Genomic DNA, 17,848 nt, shown 5'->3' with positions numbered 1-17,848 from the left:
CAGAGATCTTTGAAATTGGGAACACCTTAGCATAGGTGATTTGTATTGCACATCACCAGCAGTTGGTGAGTCTTTTCTTCAAGAGCAGATGAACATGCATTGTTCTTTTGGATACATTTCTGGTACTGTGGCTGTCTGTTATTCAGTTATTCTGATGCCAAAAGTCTTGTTCAAAATGAGGCAAGCCTACCTGCTTTTGATTGACTGGAATGGCAGAGACAGTTTTTTTTCCCAGAACTTTTATGATTTGTGAGGTTTTCTTCTGCTATCCTAGAGCTTAGGTCACCTTGGGTCATTACAGCCTGTTCATGTTCCAGTCTGCAGTGTGGCTGCTTGGATAGCTTTTCTTACTAGAATGTTCTTTTTTCTTCTTTATGAGGAAATTATTAATAATTAGAAGGAAAGAGCCTGCCAGGCAAACTTGTTGAGGTAAATGATTGAAGCTTTCTGTTGAGTATTCTTGTTGGACTGTTTTCCATGTAGCAGAAAACATTCCAAATACCTTGCATGTATCAACTGGAGCTGAGAGTCATGGCTACTAAAGCTCTTTTGAAGTCTATTTGGTTGCCATTTTGGCCTGCAGCAATCTGATCTGCTGAATGCCTTTGTCTTCTCATTTAAGATATATTTAATCGCTTTAAGGTATTGTAACAGGCTAGTTGGAATATACTCTCTGCGAGAGTGCAATTTAAACTTCATGTCCAATGCAAGTTTTTATTGCTAGTTTGTCCCATAGCCTGCTCAAAAACAGAATCTATCTGGACATACTTCAAGATTCTTTGCAAAGTGACAAATGATTCCCTGCTGACATTAATCTGTTTTTTTTTTTTGTTTTTTTTTTTCCCTGTCCCCAGTCTTCCTGCATTGATGTTAGGAGGATTCTTTTTCTTTTTAAGGTTCAGGCCTTTCTCCAAATTACCTATACTGCTTGGTATCCATCCCTGAGAGATGCAGAAGAATCTGGCTTTTGCCATGCACTGATTGTATAAATGAATAGCCAGCTAAGCCAAAATATTCTGTGAAACAGTCAAAATGGAGTCTCCTGCTTTAGTCGGGACTCTTCTTGCCAGAACCAAAATGACATCAGTGATAGTTCTCAGATGTTTGTCTCTTCTGGCTATCTCTTGTTGAGTAACCTCAAGCTCACACCTTCATATAATGCTGCTTTCTCTCTGAGGATTTGAGAGCTGACAAAGCATTTTGTAGAGCTCTTCCTAAGCTGTTGTTTGTGAACGGATCAAGAGACTCAACTTGATAATTGCTGGTGCAGTATAACTCTTCTGAGTTGCTCCCTGTTAGAAATTTATATGTGAAATATAAACCAAAGGAAGAAAGAGCACTCACGAGTAACTAGTGGTTTTGGAGATGCACAGTCTGCATGTACACAAAGTTTTGCTTTGCAGTCATCTTGATTTCTTCTTAGCTGCAAAAAAGAGATCCTTAAGAACTCAGGTGGAGAGGAGAAAGACATGCAGGCTTTGTCTGTACAGAGAATGGTGAAAGCTTACATCTCTTTGGGTACTGCAAAGGAAAAACTTCCCAGCATCAAGTTTTAGGGGTATATAGTTGCATAGGACATAAGAATGGCAGTTATTGATAAGTAATCTTAACACTTTCTTGATCTTGACATCCCGCTGTCTGCTCTTGCATTATAACACATTTAATATGTTTTGCCCTATCAGAGGTATTAATTATGTGCACTATATCTTTAGTTTTTTTAGCATAAGTACTGATTTGGGTATATGTTACAGTTTAATAGATCATGAACTACATGAGACTGTTAATGTGAGACATGTTTGTTACCGTGCTTGAAATAGAACTATAGAATATCATATGATAGCCCATTGTTTAGAGACCAGGACAGCAGCTTGGATAAATAGTAGAAATTTAATTTTTAGATTTTGCAGGGAACCCTGGCCAATTTTCATCCATCTTCTCCTAACACTTGTTTTATGTGCTAGTGATATACACACAGTATGACTTCTCCCAAATCTAATACCCCCAAAATATAATGATACTACCATGTAGTGAGATCTGATTACACTCCTTGGACAAGGAGCCGGAAGGCTCTTGAGAGTTTGCAAATGGGTTTTTTTGCTTCTTTTCTGTCACTTGTGTTGTGTTAATGAAATTCTGGTAAGCAGGTAGAGAAAGTTTAGACCTTTGGGGAAGATTTTAGTACCTATTAATAGAGTTATTGGTATTTCCAAGTTTGGAGTAAACTTGCTTCTCAAGCTCTCTTGCTTTCTGTATCACTGCAGCAAAATCAGGACTGTTGTCCTGCCACCCTGAGCTTAAGCTTCTGTCTTTATGAACAAGTTCTCCCCCCATGCCCATTAAGTTATAAGCATGACCCAATCTTCCTTGCTTGAAATGTTCTGTATGATGTACCTTCTCATTCCATACCCAAAGATCTTGTGTGTTTGTGATCAGAATTTATTCAAAAATAACATTTTCTTAAACTGCTACCTGAAACATAGTAATCTGGTATTAGGCTACAGCAGTTGCTAATTTATACCTTATATATCTTATACCTTATTTATACCTTTGATGTCTTTTTATTTATATTTCATTTATGTCTTAATTTATATCTATATATCTTTTAATGAAGGTGATATAATACAGCATCACTAACAGTTATAAGACAAATTAATCTGCATTAGTCTGATAATGTGAATATGCCACATAAAAGCAAAATGCCAGTAGATTTCTTGCTACTGTTTACTCATCTATACCCAGCGAAATGTCCCCCAGCTTAGAGTCTGCCTTACAGACCACTGGCTTAGTCCCACTAATCAATCTTAACTGCTCAGCTTCCTGTAGGGAGAAGAAATCTAAAAAAGCTTCAGTGTCCCTTTTGGTGGGATGCCCAGAATCATCATTAGTACCTTCAGTACCAGACACTGGACATCTCAGTTGATTACAACAAATCCTGATACATAAAAACCTAAAAACTCCAAACTGCCCGCTTATCAGCAGGGCACCTCAGACCAGACAGCATGTGCATCCTGCAAGTATGCCTGGAGCAAAGAGAAATTCTCAAAAATCTATTCATCTTTGAGGAAGTTGAACCCCAGATGGTCGAATTTTGCACTCTTTTAAAATAAAAATTCACACTGCTACTAATCCCAATATCTGCACGTTTACTAGTCACAAGATTTGTGCATGCCAGCACCAAAGTGACAGGTCTTGATAGAGGTGTTCTAAATGGCTTGTCTTTGTCTCAGCTCTCAGCACTAGACCTTAAAAACAGGATTGACACATTCATTAGATAAGTCTGAATCAATTCGTTACTTAAATTTCTTGGTCTTTTTTCCCCTCATCAAAGCCATATTTTCCTCCTCCACTGCCCATCCCTCTCCCTACCTTTGCACTTGCACATAAATTACAAATGCCTTGCAGATTTAGGAAAGTTCAGAGAGAAAAACACAAGAAAAGAGCTATGTAAGATGTAGGCCACGGCGTTTAAAAAGTTGAAGAGAATCCCTGTTTTAAAGTATTACTAACAATAGCCAGTCCAACCTAAACTGAATACTCAATATCAATGCTGCTTTAACATTACTATTTTATGGTAACTTTGCCTGTAACTTTCCATTGATATTTAGTGTAGACTATTGCAGAGGACAAGTATATGCGTAGCCACTTTCTCTGTGATCACAGAATGGTTGAGGTTGGAAGGGACCTCTGGAGATCATCTAGTCCAACCCCGCTGCTCAAGCAGGGTCACCTAGAGCACATTGCACAGGGTCATGTCCAGGCAGGTTTTGAATATCTCCAGAGAAGGAGACTCCACAACCTCTCTGGGCAATCTGTAATAGAATAGATGTGATAATAGAATAAATTTTTGCCTGTGTATTCTTGAGTTTCTCTCAGCTCAACAGCATCTGTCACATCGAACACAAGGTAAATGCACCCAGTCATGCAGGATAATTATTGTTGAGCAAGTTCATATTAGGCTAAAAATAAAACTTCAAAAGTTCTTGTGGGACAGACAGTTATTTTAAAAAAAATTTTTTTTCCCAATCATTGAATTGTTGTATCTTGAGTTTCCACCTTTTAAAGCTTTCTATTGTAATGATGTTATAGGAGATTGTAGTTAGATTATACTGTAATTAGATTGTAGTTTTATACTTTTGAAGTTGTTTTCCTGAAATAGCTTACAAACAAGTAATTCATACGGAATTAGAATGACCCTGCAAACACTGATGTGCATGATAATTGTTCTGCACATAGTTTGTTTTTTGTTCAAGGAACCTGTGTAAGAAGCCCCCCGTATCAATTTGGGGGAGTAAAATAAGTTGGAGGCGGCCATTCCCCACCTCTTCCTTCTCATTTTTGTGAATTGCAAACATGTCTAGTTCTACCTTGATGCTTTCACTGGCAAAAGGGATTGCTCTAGAGGGGGATTTTTCTCTCTCTCGATTATGTGCACATGCTAGAGTAATACTATTAGGAAAAAACAGACTGATTGTTGAGTTCATCCCCCGATGGTACATAGAGTTATTCCTCAGAATGTGTTTTCTGAAATTAAATACTGCAATACATGAATCTTTGGTTTCTTCCCACTGAAGAGTATTGTTGGGTATTGGCACTGCTAAAAAACAGTTATGTTGATCAATAATAAGAAATGCCAAATCCTGAGGACAAGAGATCTCTGAGGAAAGCATGTAACTTGGAGTGTGCAAACTTGTACCACGTAGCTGTGTTACATTTTTATGACATCTGCCACTGCAAAAACTTGTTGAGAAGCAGGTGGCGGTTATAATATATAGTTGCATAAGGAAGCGTAGAGTGAGCAAGTGTTTGTCATTATGAATTGTCTCCTTTTACAGATGAAAAGTATTTTTGCCAACTATACATTTTAAACCGGTTCCTTTCCCTTCAAAGAAACCAACAGTTTGCTTGTGACTGCTCTACAGTTTGGAATATGGATTTTGAAAGAGGCTGTTAAGGAACATTAAAATGTTTATGGTTAATTCCAAGAAGTGTAATGTAGTAAATGTAGATTAGGAAGCACAATATTGGTGTTAGCATTAGACAGCTACCTAATAAACACAAAAATAGATTGTACATGTTTTCTGAAATTTAAAATGAATTTTGAAACAATATTTATTTTAATCAGGTTGTAGTGGCTTCAGCAGATGAGTGTCCCTTACCATTTAGTATTAATTTCAGAAGAGTAGTAGTTATTTAAAAAACAGACAAAAAAGCCTCTGCACTTTTCTTTTCACTGTTCTTTCTTAGGTCTATAGTTCCCATTAAATAAAAAGTGCTTACTTATACAATTGTATTGACAAAAGTTAAAGCTGAGATTTATAAAATTGTTAATTTTTTTAAGCATTTCATGAGAGGATTATCACTTGAGTATGTAAATGACACAGTCTTCTGATATCTTAGAATTTTAGCTTCACGTGCCTTAGCTGTTGGTATTTCTATAAATTTTAGTTTTTAAGAATACTGTTCTACTACTCATAATAAGAAAATAATTCCTGCCCTGCCCCAAAGAACATACAGATGAAATGAAACAGATAGGAAATTGCCTCAAAAGATCCAGGCAGGATTACAAGAAACCAATGAGAAAATGTCCAACCTGTCTTCAGGCCATGTTGTTATTGCATATGTTGTTATATAGCTTGTTTCTGCTTACTGCAAGAGCTGCTTCTCCGTTTAAAATAATGAGTTAGGTAGTAAAAGTAATTTCTATGGGCATTAAGGCAAGTGATGTGAAAAGTACAGCTCAAGATTTCAGTGTACAGAACTGTTAAGAGGGGTGTTAATTTTCTGGCAAACTAAGCAATACGTCCTGAAGCATTCAAGATTTGCTTTTCCCTTACAAAAAACTATTTAATTTTACTGCTTACTCAAATATCCTTTGTTAAGCAAATGAAATACACATTCATCCATCTTTTGCACAGGAGGAGGAAAGGATCCAGGGTTGTTGGGGAGAATAGGTGGCTAGATCATCGCAGGCTTTGTCTTTATCTTAACAGATTTACGCAGAGCTTGGAAATTAAAATATGCATGTCTTGGTATTTCACATTCTCTTTTCCAGGTCTTTTATATAAAACCTAAATTTTCTTTCAGTATTTTCATGCTTAATTTCTAAGTATTTTTAAGAGCAAATATACCATTTCTTATCTCTCAGCTGTTACATGCAGCTGTACTACATATACATTGGCATGTGTGTATATATGTATGTATATCTGTACATATGTAAATACCAAAATGAAATTTTCAGTATTGCAACATCACTTGAAATATAGTACTCACTGACTGTAAAGGAAAAATATACTCATATGTTACAGAGTATGAGATGCACATATAAATATATGTACATTTTCCAGAATATTATTGTGGATTAATACTGTGAATTATGAAAATGAAAGACTTTAAATTGATCCTGTCTTGTACATTTACTTAACATCATGTGGTTCAGAATTTTGACGTATTATGTTTAGAGCAATTCCTGCATCAGTTTAAAAGATTTTTAGATCTTAATGTTAGTTGCACACTTTTCTGATGTGTCTGTAAAATGTATATATGTGTATGTGCAAGTCTGCATAATGTAAAAGTTAAGGCTAACACCAAGCAACTTGATTTTCACTTCCATCTGTTTTAATGGGTTTGGAAGATTTATTTTCATTACCCAGTATTCTGTTTACAGAGTAGATAGAAACACTGGCAAAGCATGTAAGAATATATTCTTTTGTTTTTTAAGTTTGACAAAGGATATGCGTACAGCATCCGCCACAACTACGGGAAAGAAGGAAAGAGAACTGATTATACCCCATACAGCTGCATGAAGATTATCATGTCCAATCCACCAAGTCAAGGGGATTATCATGGTAAGTTCCTAAAACAAGAAGCTTGAAAAAAAGTGGGAGCTGCTGGGCTATAGAAGAGCACCAAGTAAATTGCCATTTTTCCTGCGGTAATTAGTTGAAGGATGAGGGCAGTCACTGCTGTACTGTATTATTTTTCTTGTGATTGGTCTTATTTGCTGAATAATATCAGGCAAGAGAAATTCAGTTTTACACTCCAACTCTAGGTTTTTTTCTTGCCTATCCTTATTCCCACTTTGTGTGTTAAACAACAGAAAGTTATTTTCCTTTTAAACTTCACTTTCAACCTGGCAAATTTATTCTATTAATCTATCCTTTTGTATTCAGAAGGTTAAATCACTTGATGCTTTTTTAGTTTTTTAACTTCTGGTTGAAGACCAGAACATTACATTTTGGCTTTGCAAATTTGTAAATTACCTAGTATTGACATATGAAACTCTTACGGTCTGTCTGCATTGAAGTTATCTCTTTGAAAATCATGACTTCTGTACACATACCCAAGACAACTCAGATACTGCAAAAGGAAGCTTAATGTGGACTAAATTTCCCGTGCCTTTCCATCGTTCTGAAGAAGTAAAACTTAAGCAATTTGCTTTGCTGTGACAGGTGTAATGATGAAAGTGTATTGTTTCCCTTTACAAAGCAGCAGTCATAATCATGCCTATATAATATACATAGTATTTGAGTTTTATCTTTTCTACTGAAATCATTTTAAAAATTAGTTTTGTAAAACTTCTGTCTGTATTCAAACAGAAGTTATATTTGGAGTTTACTTCTGAAATTTTCACCTCACAGCAAGCTCGTGTTTTCTATAAATGGTGCTCCATTCAGAAATTCTCTGGAGGATTTTGGGGTATGGACTCTGTCATGTTATTACTTCTGTAGTCTCTTAAATTAAACACTTAATTTCAAGGCTGCAGTGGTCTTGTACTGTTCTTTTAGATAACATTTGACAGCTTTTGACTTCATATATGTTGTGTCACCCAATATAAGGAGACTTTAAATGTTTAGATGCTTTAAAAGAATGACCAATTGGGGGGGGGGGGTTGAGGTATGGTATAAATTCAGTGGAACTGATACTCCAAAGCCTGTTACAATACTTTAAAATCTCCTTCTGTGTAACAAAACATGGAAAACCTGCACTGACTTCACCGTTATTATTCTAGCACTAAGTTCATTCAGTTGCATCTGAAAACTAATTCTGTGACCAAAAAACCCTTGTTTTAGGTGGTGGAACTTTTTTAGGTAACGGTTTACAAAGGACTATGCTTTAAAGACTAGTTGGATCTCATTACTTCATTTTTCCTGGCTGTTATGTGTTCTGATATTATTTAAGTGTAGCTTAATATGCCATAGCTATTAAAGTTACCAGTGTTGTAGTCGTCAGTAAGGAACTAACTAAAACTCTTTTCCAGTCAGTGAATGAGAATTGTGACCTGTTTATGCTGGGATATTTTATGTAACTCATAAGCCTGTTATGCCCTCATAACTATGCAGTGGAATAATTTTTTTTTTAAAAAAGTAAGCTATTGTACACATGAGCAATTAACTTTATTAATAAGCTGTTAGACAATTAGGAACAGCTTAGCTGGTGTCTTGAGTGCATTTCTGTACTAACTCCTGGGTAAATAGCCTTGTTTGTGAGCTTGCTTGTTTTTTACTGTCAGGGTGCCCATTCCGCCACAGTGATCCTGAGCTGTTGAAGCAGAAGCTGCAATCATACAAGGTCCCTCTAAACGGAACAACTCAGGTAAGGTATATTTTGTTTGGAGCTTTCTTTAATGAGGCACTGCTTTTCATTTTTACTTTATATTTGTATAGGAATGCTGTATGCAGTTTGTCAGTATGTATGTGAAATATCTCCTCTTATAAAAGGTTTAAACCAGAATCATAGCCTTCTTGCTCTAGTCCTCCCACGTGGGAGCACATTGATGCTTGTCATCAGGTTTATTGTTTAATATTATGAGCTGGTTTATTACTATAGTGTATACAATGCAGGATTTAGTTTTACTTCATTTTACTGCACTGTAATAATAAAGTTTAATTGAATATGGCAATATTTTGGAGAGTTTATTTTTTAATTTTGTACAGAATTGTGGAAGGCACTGCTGTGTCGTCAATACACATAAGCCATTGTTTTTTGTAATAAACTGCTTAAAAAAAAATTCTTAATTACCCTTTGTGCTAACTTTCCATAAACAGTAAAAGGACATGAAGCGTTTAGTGTAATTTAGAGATTTCAGCAGCTTTTTAAAAGGTAACATAAAATTGAAAACCTATCTTATATAGCAAAGACAATGCAGAAATTAGAACATCTTGACATGTATACTGAAGGACAGTGACTACTGTTAATTGTTCTAGCAAGAGGATAAGGATATGAAAAGACTATCTCCTTCACTGAAGGAACACATACAGGTTAGAACTCAGCTTGAGACAGTTCAGCAAAAAATAATCAAGTATATTACCTGCCTGAGACCTATTTTAAGTCTGTAGAAAAACATTTCTTCTTTTTTTGTTCATGTGGAATATCACTGTTGCCGGTCAGGTATCAACAGGCTGTTGAACTGGGTAGAAAAGAATGTGAAAGTTGCACTTAAATTAGACTCATTGAAAAAAATAATTAAGATGCATATTAAAAGACAGTCATTTCAAATTTTTTATTGTTCACTCATAGTCATTCTTCGCAAATTTTAGAAGTCCCTACGATTTTTTTCTAGGAATGATTTTTTGTTGTTTTCTTTTTCCTGGACTATGTAAATAAGCAGTTAACTCTTTCATATATCTAAGAGGTACTGAAGATGCTTTCCTCTGGCTTTTTTCCTTTTATTTAAGCATCAAAAATTGATGCTGCTCTGAGATTTTTATCTTGCTAATCATTGGAAAGATCAGTGAGGATTAACTGATTTAGCTTCCTTGCTCTGTGCAGGTAGGATTTAACTAGTTTTCTTCGGTGCCTTTGCCCCATGGAGCAGTGTCTTTATATTTAGTGTAGTTCCTTAGCTTACTTCATGCTGTGTTTTGGGGTTGTTTTTGTGTGTGTGCAAATTGGAGGTACAGGAGTGCACAGTGGCCATTCCTGGTATAAAAATGAAATAATTTTGCAGAATTGCAGAAACTGATCTTTTACAGCAGAATTAATAGTGGAACGCTAACTATAGCTGACAGTCTTTCAGTTGGTCAGGAGCAGGAGGAGGGCTGGTTCAGATCTCTTTCCAAGATCTCCTACAGATCTTGTGGCCAACACTCATCATTGCTACTTTTGCTTGATCATGTATGACCAATAACAGTTCAGAATCCTTTGGTTCAGACAGTGGCTTTTTAGAGTCTTCTCAGATGCTGGTGATAGTTGCTCCAAGGCAGTTTTGGTGCCAGACTTTTTCACTATCGAATCCTAGGAATCTGTCGCTATCCTGTGAGATCTTCTCATTCTAAACTGTGGTCAAGTGTGCTGTCCATATCTCAACCCTGTTTGAATTGCTTACTTAAGAGGATGTCTTGATTAACACCAGGAAACATTCTGCTACATGTAACTTGAAGTCTAGGATGCAGCTTTTTAACATGTTGTATGTCAAAACCCAAAGCTCCAAACCAACTGAAAAAACACCCACCCTGACAAAAAAAAAAAAAAACAAAACCAAACTGAACCCCTAAATCTGGATCATTGCTCTAAAAATATTTTCCTTTGCCTCTGAAGAATTTTGCCCTGATCTCAAGTAACTTCATAGTAGTGCTTTTGTAAGCTTTGATGGTACCATTTAAATAAATAAGAGATATTTTATTAATTAACTATTATTGATATTCTTGATTTAGGCAAATCTCATGTGATATCATTTTATTATCATAGTGAAATTTGGTGCATCAAAGTTTTTTAAAATTTCTTTCAGCTATTCCAATTTTAAATATTGTCTTCCTTTACTTGCGGCTAAAATAAATAATAAAAAAAAATTAATTGCTATTGATATCCTGTGGGACTCCGTTTTTATCAATTTACCTCTTTTCCAAAAATTTGCATTTTTAAGATACTTAGAATACAGTTAATTTGAGCTTTTGTGGCTGGATTCTTCCCCCGAGTAAATTAGTTCCTCAGTAAGTAAATAGTGACCTAAAACTCAAATCCTAAAATAGGGTACCATTACACATTTGCTACCAAGAAATTTTTAAGGTGTTAGACCTTTAATCCAGAAACTGTAAATCCTTTGAATATTTTCAAGTGGTAGGTTAAGAACCATTGTTCACTGTCCAAAATCTCTCAGGCACTTATTGTCTGTACTATATCGAAACCTGTAAATGCTTTAAAATGATTGAATCTTTCAAAGTGTATGGTGTGAAAGTTTAAAAGTAACATGATTTCAAGGAAACTTTTTAGGGGAAAAAAAAAGTCTCTGTAACACTCTGGTGTAGGTTTGTCTAAATACGAATGCTAAAAACTGCCAAGCTTTTTCCATAGGTGGGAAATATTTATAGATAGAAGACACCATTCAGTCTTTTCATTATTTTGAGAACAATAGTTGTGTTAGGAGTATTTGTTTCATTTTATCTGAGATTGCACTTTGTCTGATTTACTGTATAGACCCTATATTTTGACACTGTACTTCACTTATCATTTTTCAGCTAAAATGTGTGCATTGTTTAATTGTTATCTGTTTGGTATATTTTTCAAGCCTGACCATGCTTATTGATTTCACTAGGACTACCCTAAGCTAAGCAGATAATTGTGAGTTTAACTGGTCAATACTAAGTCTTCCTTTCTCTTATTAAAACCGCTGTATATTCTGGTCACTGTTCGATATAATGTCTCTTGATCAAACTCGGTGACCTTTCTAGTGTGTGTTTACTGGTGCTGTGGTGTTAGTATTACTGACACCATCAATGGGTAGAATACTGTAAAGTAGCTGTTAACATGAAATGGGTTAAAATTAATTATTTGAAAAAATTGAGTGATAGTATTTCAGAGTACTTAATTTTCCGAGTCTTCAATTTATTTCTTATAAGCTGAAACAAATAGATTAGAAATAAGAAGGTATATTGGGCTATTGTCAAATGGGATTGTAATGATAAGAAGGCTCTTTGTGATTTAATAAGAGTGGACTGTTTGAAAATCTGATTTAAGCACTCTGGTAAGAAAAAAAAAAAGAAAAGTCTAACTATTGAACTTCCAGACTGATGAACTGGCTTGTGGCAGTGAAACAAATGAACAACATGAAAGGAAAAAGAAGCCTTGAGAATTCAAGAAGTATGCAGAAACATTGAAAAGCATAGCTAATATGTTTGATTTAAAAAAAAAAAAAAAAAGGCTGTAAGAAAACACAGATCTTTCAGAATATTCACATGGATTTTATAATACTGTATATAGAGCAGTTGAAAATACATTAAGTAGACATGAAATTGGAAACTATTAAAGGTTGAACTGGAAAGTAACTTAAAGTTTGGATTTAATATTTGAACCACCATAAGGATGTAATAGAAATGTATAGCTGAGTGCTATTCTTTATTATTGAATAATATGCCTTTTAGAATAGGATAATATGAAAAGGAGAGTTAAAATGTATATATTTTTTCTGTTGTTAAAGAGATTAATTGTTTTAGTTTCCGTGTGTCCAATTTAGGGTATTTCCATGAGCAGTTGATTAGTGTAACTGGATGTTGCTGCTCTGGAAGGAAGTCCCACCTCTGTTCATCGCTGCCTGTTGAGTTTCCATTCCTTTCCTGCTGCTGGCCCCATGGCTATATGGTAAAATGGGTCAAAGAGCTGATGCAACTGTAGGACCCCAACCTGGGAAAGGGTGAGGAGGAAGGAGGTTTGTTTTTGGCCTGTCATTACAGCAGAGATGGCAGGAATGAGGGGCCAGAATTAGGGGGAAGGCAGGTAAGGGTCTTTATATTTCAGTAGCATCATTTATTGTGGATTAAACTGCTCATGAAATTTATATTTAGAAGGGAAAGGAGGAGAAAAGAAGCACACACAGGAAAAGTCACAGGCATAAACACACAATTCAGGATGAGAAAACAGGGAAAAGAAGATAGAGAACATATGAAGTGTGAGCGTCTCATCTCATTGTTCTTAAAACTGCTATGCTGTGAATTTAGGACATACATGAAATAAATACTTCAGTTTTATTTATTTTGTAATTTAGTTTTTGATTTTGAAATATTTCAGATGCTTGCTTGTATACTTGATAACAGTCCAGGCTTTGCCTCAGCATTTCCTTACAGAACAGGAGTGTGAGTTTATCTGTCATGTGTAAGAATGGGCATGGCTGTCTTTTAAAATAAGTGGCTGTAAACTCATTCAGGATTAGTCAGTTAAATGAAAATGTCACTGAAAAAAATAGAAGTAACTTTCCTAATCATAATACACATTTTTAATGCTCTTTTAAAAGTATATGAAATCTAAAAAGGGAACACTCAGATGCAGCCAGGGTTAATGGACATGATTTTCACACCAGTGACTTTTGGCAGTAGAGTGTGTAAAATTAAAAAACAAAACAAAAAACTCCCCACTCCTTGACCCCATCAAAAGCACCCCCTACCAAGTAACCAAAACCAATTAGTATTAACTTGTTTTCTTTTAAAATGATTAACAGTGTTTAAATTAACATGTCTGTCTTCATATAATAAGATTGCCCAGGGTTCGCTTTAGCAAATTTAGTCACAGACATATTCTTTTTATTCAAACATTCACTTATTCCTTTGTTAGGTATTTGAGTTCCTTACTGACATATTTAAAAGAAGGACTTAAGCCTAGAGGGCCTATATATTGAGTGAAAAATAAGTATGGATGTTTTAAGAGATAATAATAACATATTTCATTCAGGGATGATGAGTGCTTCTTATTTTTACCTTTATAAAGTTGACTTGAATACTGTCAGGTGTTGTTGCTGGACAGGGCTTTTCCCTGCTGTTCTGATGCAAATCACAGTATCTGTTACAGTGACCTAAATATTATCATGTGCAATGTTGAGATCAAGTACTCTTGAAAGTGAAAAGAATGAAAGAGTGTAAAAGGAACAGGAGCTTCGGCAAAGTTCTAACAATGATTCTCTAGACTACAAGCGAGTCTGAGGGAAGACAGGAATGAAATCTGACAAAATTGCACTATGCATGTATACATTATATAGAAATGAAACCTTCTGAAATTCATAGTGGTCAGTTTAAAATATAAATGAAATATCTAAAAGCAGCAAGAAGGACACATGCCTTGTATTAACCAGGAAGTGAAGGCCATTGTGGAACTCTGGGGGAGAAGTTATGCTGAGGTGGTTATAAACTGACCTGAAACCTCAAGAATGTGTTCAGATATGTTTCAGCAGTTGCACCTCAATCATATCTTCAGTCACCTTTGAAATAAAATGAAGGTTAGAGTCACAATTAACTAAATCTATAGTAGAAAAACTCTGTTTTTAAAAATGGAAGTTAATCCAACAATTTTCAATAAAACAAACTAACCTTGAATAAGTGAAAGTAACAATAGGTAATTACAGAGCCCAAACTATCCAGCTATGCAACATCTTAGCTATATAAGCTGAAGATCTAGAAAGCAGGTGGCTGTGCACAGCTGCCAAACACCATCTTAACCTCATTAGTAGTCAGTAAAGCAAAATCGGAAAAGCAAGTTGCAGATGGCAGTGAAAGAAAAGACACATAAGAATTAGCAAAAAGAGTACCTCTCAGAAGCAGATTTGTTCTCGAGTATCTAATGTTACATGCAGAATAAAGCAATTTAGTGCAAACGTCTGAATATGTGTAGAGGAAACTGATTGTTACTGTGAATTAAGGTAGTTTTGAGTGGAAGTCTGTTTCTGGATAACACTAGTGGAAAAACAGCTATAAGCATGCTTTCATTATGAGCACAAATGTAGTAGGAATGATGATGAGTAATGCTTATTATGAATGATAATTCCCTTTTTTTAAAATACAGGATAGTTTCTTATTCTCTTACGTAGAGAATCCCTTTCTAGCTGAACTCCATTCTGTGGCAGTTCTTATTTTTTTTGTGTTTCTTCTCATAACTTGTTCCCCAAACAGTGAATTTAATAAAGTCAATTAATCTACTAAACCTGCTGCTCTTTGAATATATTTAATATGCCCCTTATTCCTCAGCTCCATTATACCCCAGAGAGAGAGATTTGGGTCTCGTGATGTGGCTGATTTAGAATTGCATGTGTGCTAGTTACGGTACTTATTGTTCACCGGCATTTCTGCTGCCTGTTAGACTGGAGAGGAGCTGCACTGTAACTGCTTTCCCCTGCGACAGTCACAAATGTTGGCTTGTCTTTTTTACCCAGCCATAACTCTTAATGAATGTGCAGGAAGAGTATAGCTTTTTGACCTCTACCTATTGGTTAAATTTGGTTGAAATTGGCCAACCAGCCAAAGCTGACTTCTGGTCTCTTCTGGCCTGAAATCTGCTCTATGGAGCACTCTATCAATGTTGAAGAAAGAGACACTTTGAAGAACAGATACACTGGAAAATGCTGGTAGTTTCTCTCTTACAGTATTATCCTTCAAGATCGATGTTTTAATAGTGGTAAAGCTGAAAAATCTGTGTGGCAACATAACACCCGTCTCTGAGAGGTCTGAGAAGGAGTCTTGACAGAGTGAGATAGCAGTTCCTTGGTGAAACTGCAGTGTAGCTGACCAAAAAGATTGAGACACTGTAGATTCTTAAAGAACAAATGTATTATTTTGAAGTTCCTCAAGGCAAACTCTGATATATGATCATTCTAGCTTTTGTATGTGTCAGCAGTATCAGTTCAATGAAGTCCTCTTCTCCACCTTAAAGATGGGTCAAGATTTACCTAAAGATGGGTCAAGATTAATGTAAGGATGGACAAAGGCTTAAATGGGCATAGTTTTGGAATAGTTTATCCTGAATAATCACTCTTACAAAGCTAGAGTTTATTTATAAGGTCCCCTTTATTCTGTCTTCACCTGTGCTGTGTCAGTGGTGCCTTTTTTGAAATCTATCACTTAAAGTTACCATTTTCCCCCTGAACTGGAAGAGGAGACAGCAGTAGTTTGATCTGAAATCCTGTGAATCATTGTGGGCTAGTAAATCAAAAGGTAGCTTCCATCAATTCTTGTCTTTTCCCCTCTTCAGGGTAGTAGGATAATGGCACCACTGATACAACAGGCAACTATAATTCATGGTCTGGAATTGAAAAATTAAATCAAACTGTATTATGCCTAGCCTTTTAATTCATTTTTTTTTCCTCCCTCAAATTATAAGAGAACCCTAGCTTTGGGGTTCTATACTCAGTAGTTGTTGATGCTTATGAAACTTTTTGTTTGCTCGCTTAAGATTCTCAGTCTCGAAATACATTTACACCTGAAGTTAGAGATGTATGTTTATGCAATAATTTGTATTAGGTGTAATCTTCAATTAAATGAAGAATAACTTCAGGAAAGTCTAAGATATTTATGAATTGGATTGAATTAGTTGACTTCAGCTGGAAAAATTCAATTTAGAAAAATCTGAATGCTGTAAAACAAAATACTGCAAATGTTTCTTTCAGCTAACTGAGACATAGGTTTTCTGGTCATTACTCCAAAAAGTATGAAAAATATATTGGGCATAATGGCTGTTTGATATAGTGAAAATTGGTTGCAATGATCTGAAATTTTAGTTTTTCCTATTTAGATACTTATAAGAGTAAACTCAGGATGCTAGGTTTTTTTTTACAGTGCATACAAACATACAGTCTGGTTAGCATTGAGCTAAACATTGCTCTTTTGCATGGTATATAAATTTTATTGTAAGGAACAAACAGGAACATGTGAGATAAAATGTAATGGAAGTTCTAGATAGATGTAGTGGAAGTTCTAGAATAGAGGAATTTTCATCAGTCCTTGACTACTTAATGTGACACTAATTTTTTAAGTCACTTTCCAAGGGGGGGGGCTAAAAATATGTATATTTATAATGCCAGATTTCCAACTTTATTGCCTAGTTGGTCTTCGCCTTGATATTTAACAGAGGATTTAACAGGAAGTGGCAAGAGGCATAGAAATTTAATCAGCTGGGCTATAACAGAGAAACAGTGCAGTTAAGTACTTTCTTGGCAATGTGGTGCTGTTTTATCCATTCAGCAAATGTAATTTATTTGTACATCTGTCAATAAATACAAGGCGTCATCCAATAATGAGGACTGCAGGGATTTAAGCTGGAGTGTATTGCTATGTTTGACACAAAGGTCAACCTTGGGAAGGGGGCTTGAAATTAATGTTTCTTGAAATTCATTTTTCTGTCCATTGAAGTTATCTCTTAATTCCAGCAACTTTCTCTGTTTGATAAGCAGAGAAAGTATACATTTTGATTATATAAAGGAGGGAGGAGGTGATGAAACTTCAAAAATTTCAACTGGCATTGCATTCTGCTGATAAGAATGGGACTTTATGCAGCACAGAAGAGATTACATGAAGTAGAATTGGGAAGCAAATTGTATTTACAAAAGATGGGATGATTTTCCTAACAGGTGTTCAAAACAGGCTATTCACTCGCATATTCTGCTGAGCTTGACTAGAAATAACTTCATTTCATAAAGGACAAATCTGATTGAAGGTAAAAGCATTCCCCTCCTACAGATACTTGTCTAAAGGGTCTGCATTAAATTTTCTTGATGGAGTGCAGTAGTATTTATTTTGCATCTATATGAACTGGTAATGTGGAAAATAAAAATACAAATAGTGCACTTGATTGCTTCATGCTTCAGCCACTTGAATTACTAGATTTATATCTGCAATTATGGAAGAGATGTTGCAATATGATAGTTTGACAATAACTGTCAGAATTATATTATCAAAATATATATTCAACTTATTTTTGAAATTAAGGGTAGTGAAATTACAGGTAAAGGAGCAGGCATAACTTCCTGTGTTGTTTTCCTTGTTTTTAATGCAGATAAGGTGTATTTATTCTCTAAATGTCAGTTATTAGTAGGATACACAAATGTCAAAGATGTCATGCATCGTGAAGTTCTCTGAGGTATTATATGCATGTCTCTCTC

General features: G+C 35.3%; 1 protein-coding gene across 1 annotated transcript in view; it reads left to right on the top strand.

Annotated features, from left to right (window-relative positions):
• The window catches only part of PRIM2 (DNA primase subunit 2), a 107,082-nt gene that overhangs the window by 83,397 nt on the left and 5,837 nt on the right, over positions 1 to 17,848 (top strand). Inside the window, exons 10-11 of the mRNA XM_067294157.1 lie at positions 6,719 to 6,845; positions 8,510 to 8,592. Of these exons, the coding sequence (XP_067150258.1) occupies positions 6,719 to 6,845; positions 8,510 to 8,592 (210 nt within the window). The remainder of the gene's footprint in view (positions 1 to 6,718; positions 6,846 to 8,509; positions 8,593 to 17,848) is intronic.

This window comes from Apteryx mantelli, chromosome 3 (genome assembly GCF_036417845.1).
Source record: "Apteryx mantelli isolate bAptMan1 chromosome 3, bAptMan1.hap1, whole genome shotgun sequence".
Classification (NCBI taxonomy): Eukaryota; Metazoa; Chordata; class Aves; order Apterygiformes; family Apterygidae; genus Apteryx; species Apteryx mantelli.
This window is presented reverse-complemented; position numbering and strand designations above follow the sequence as displayed.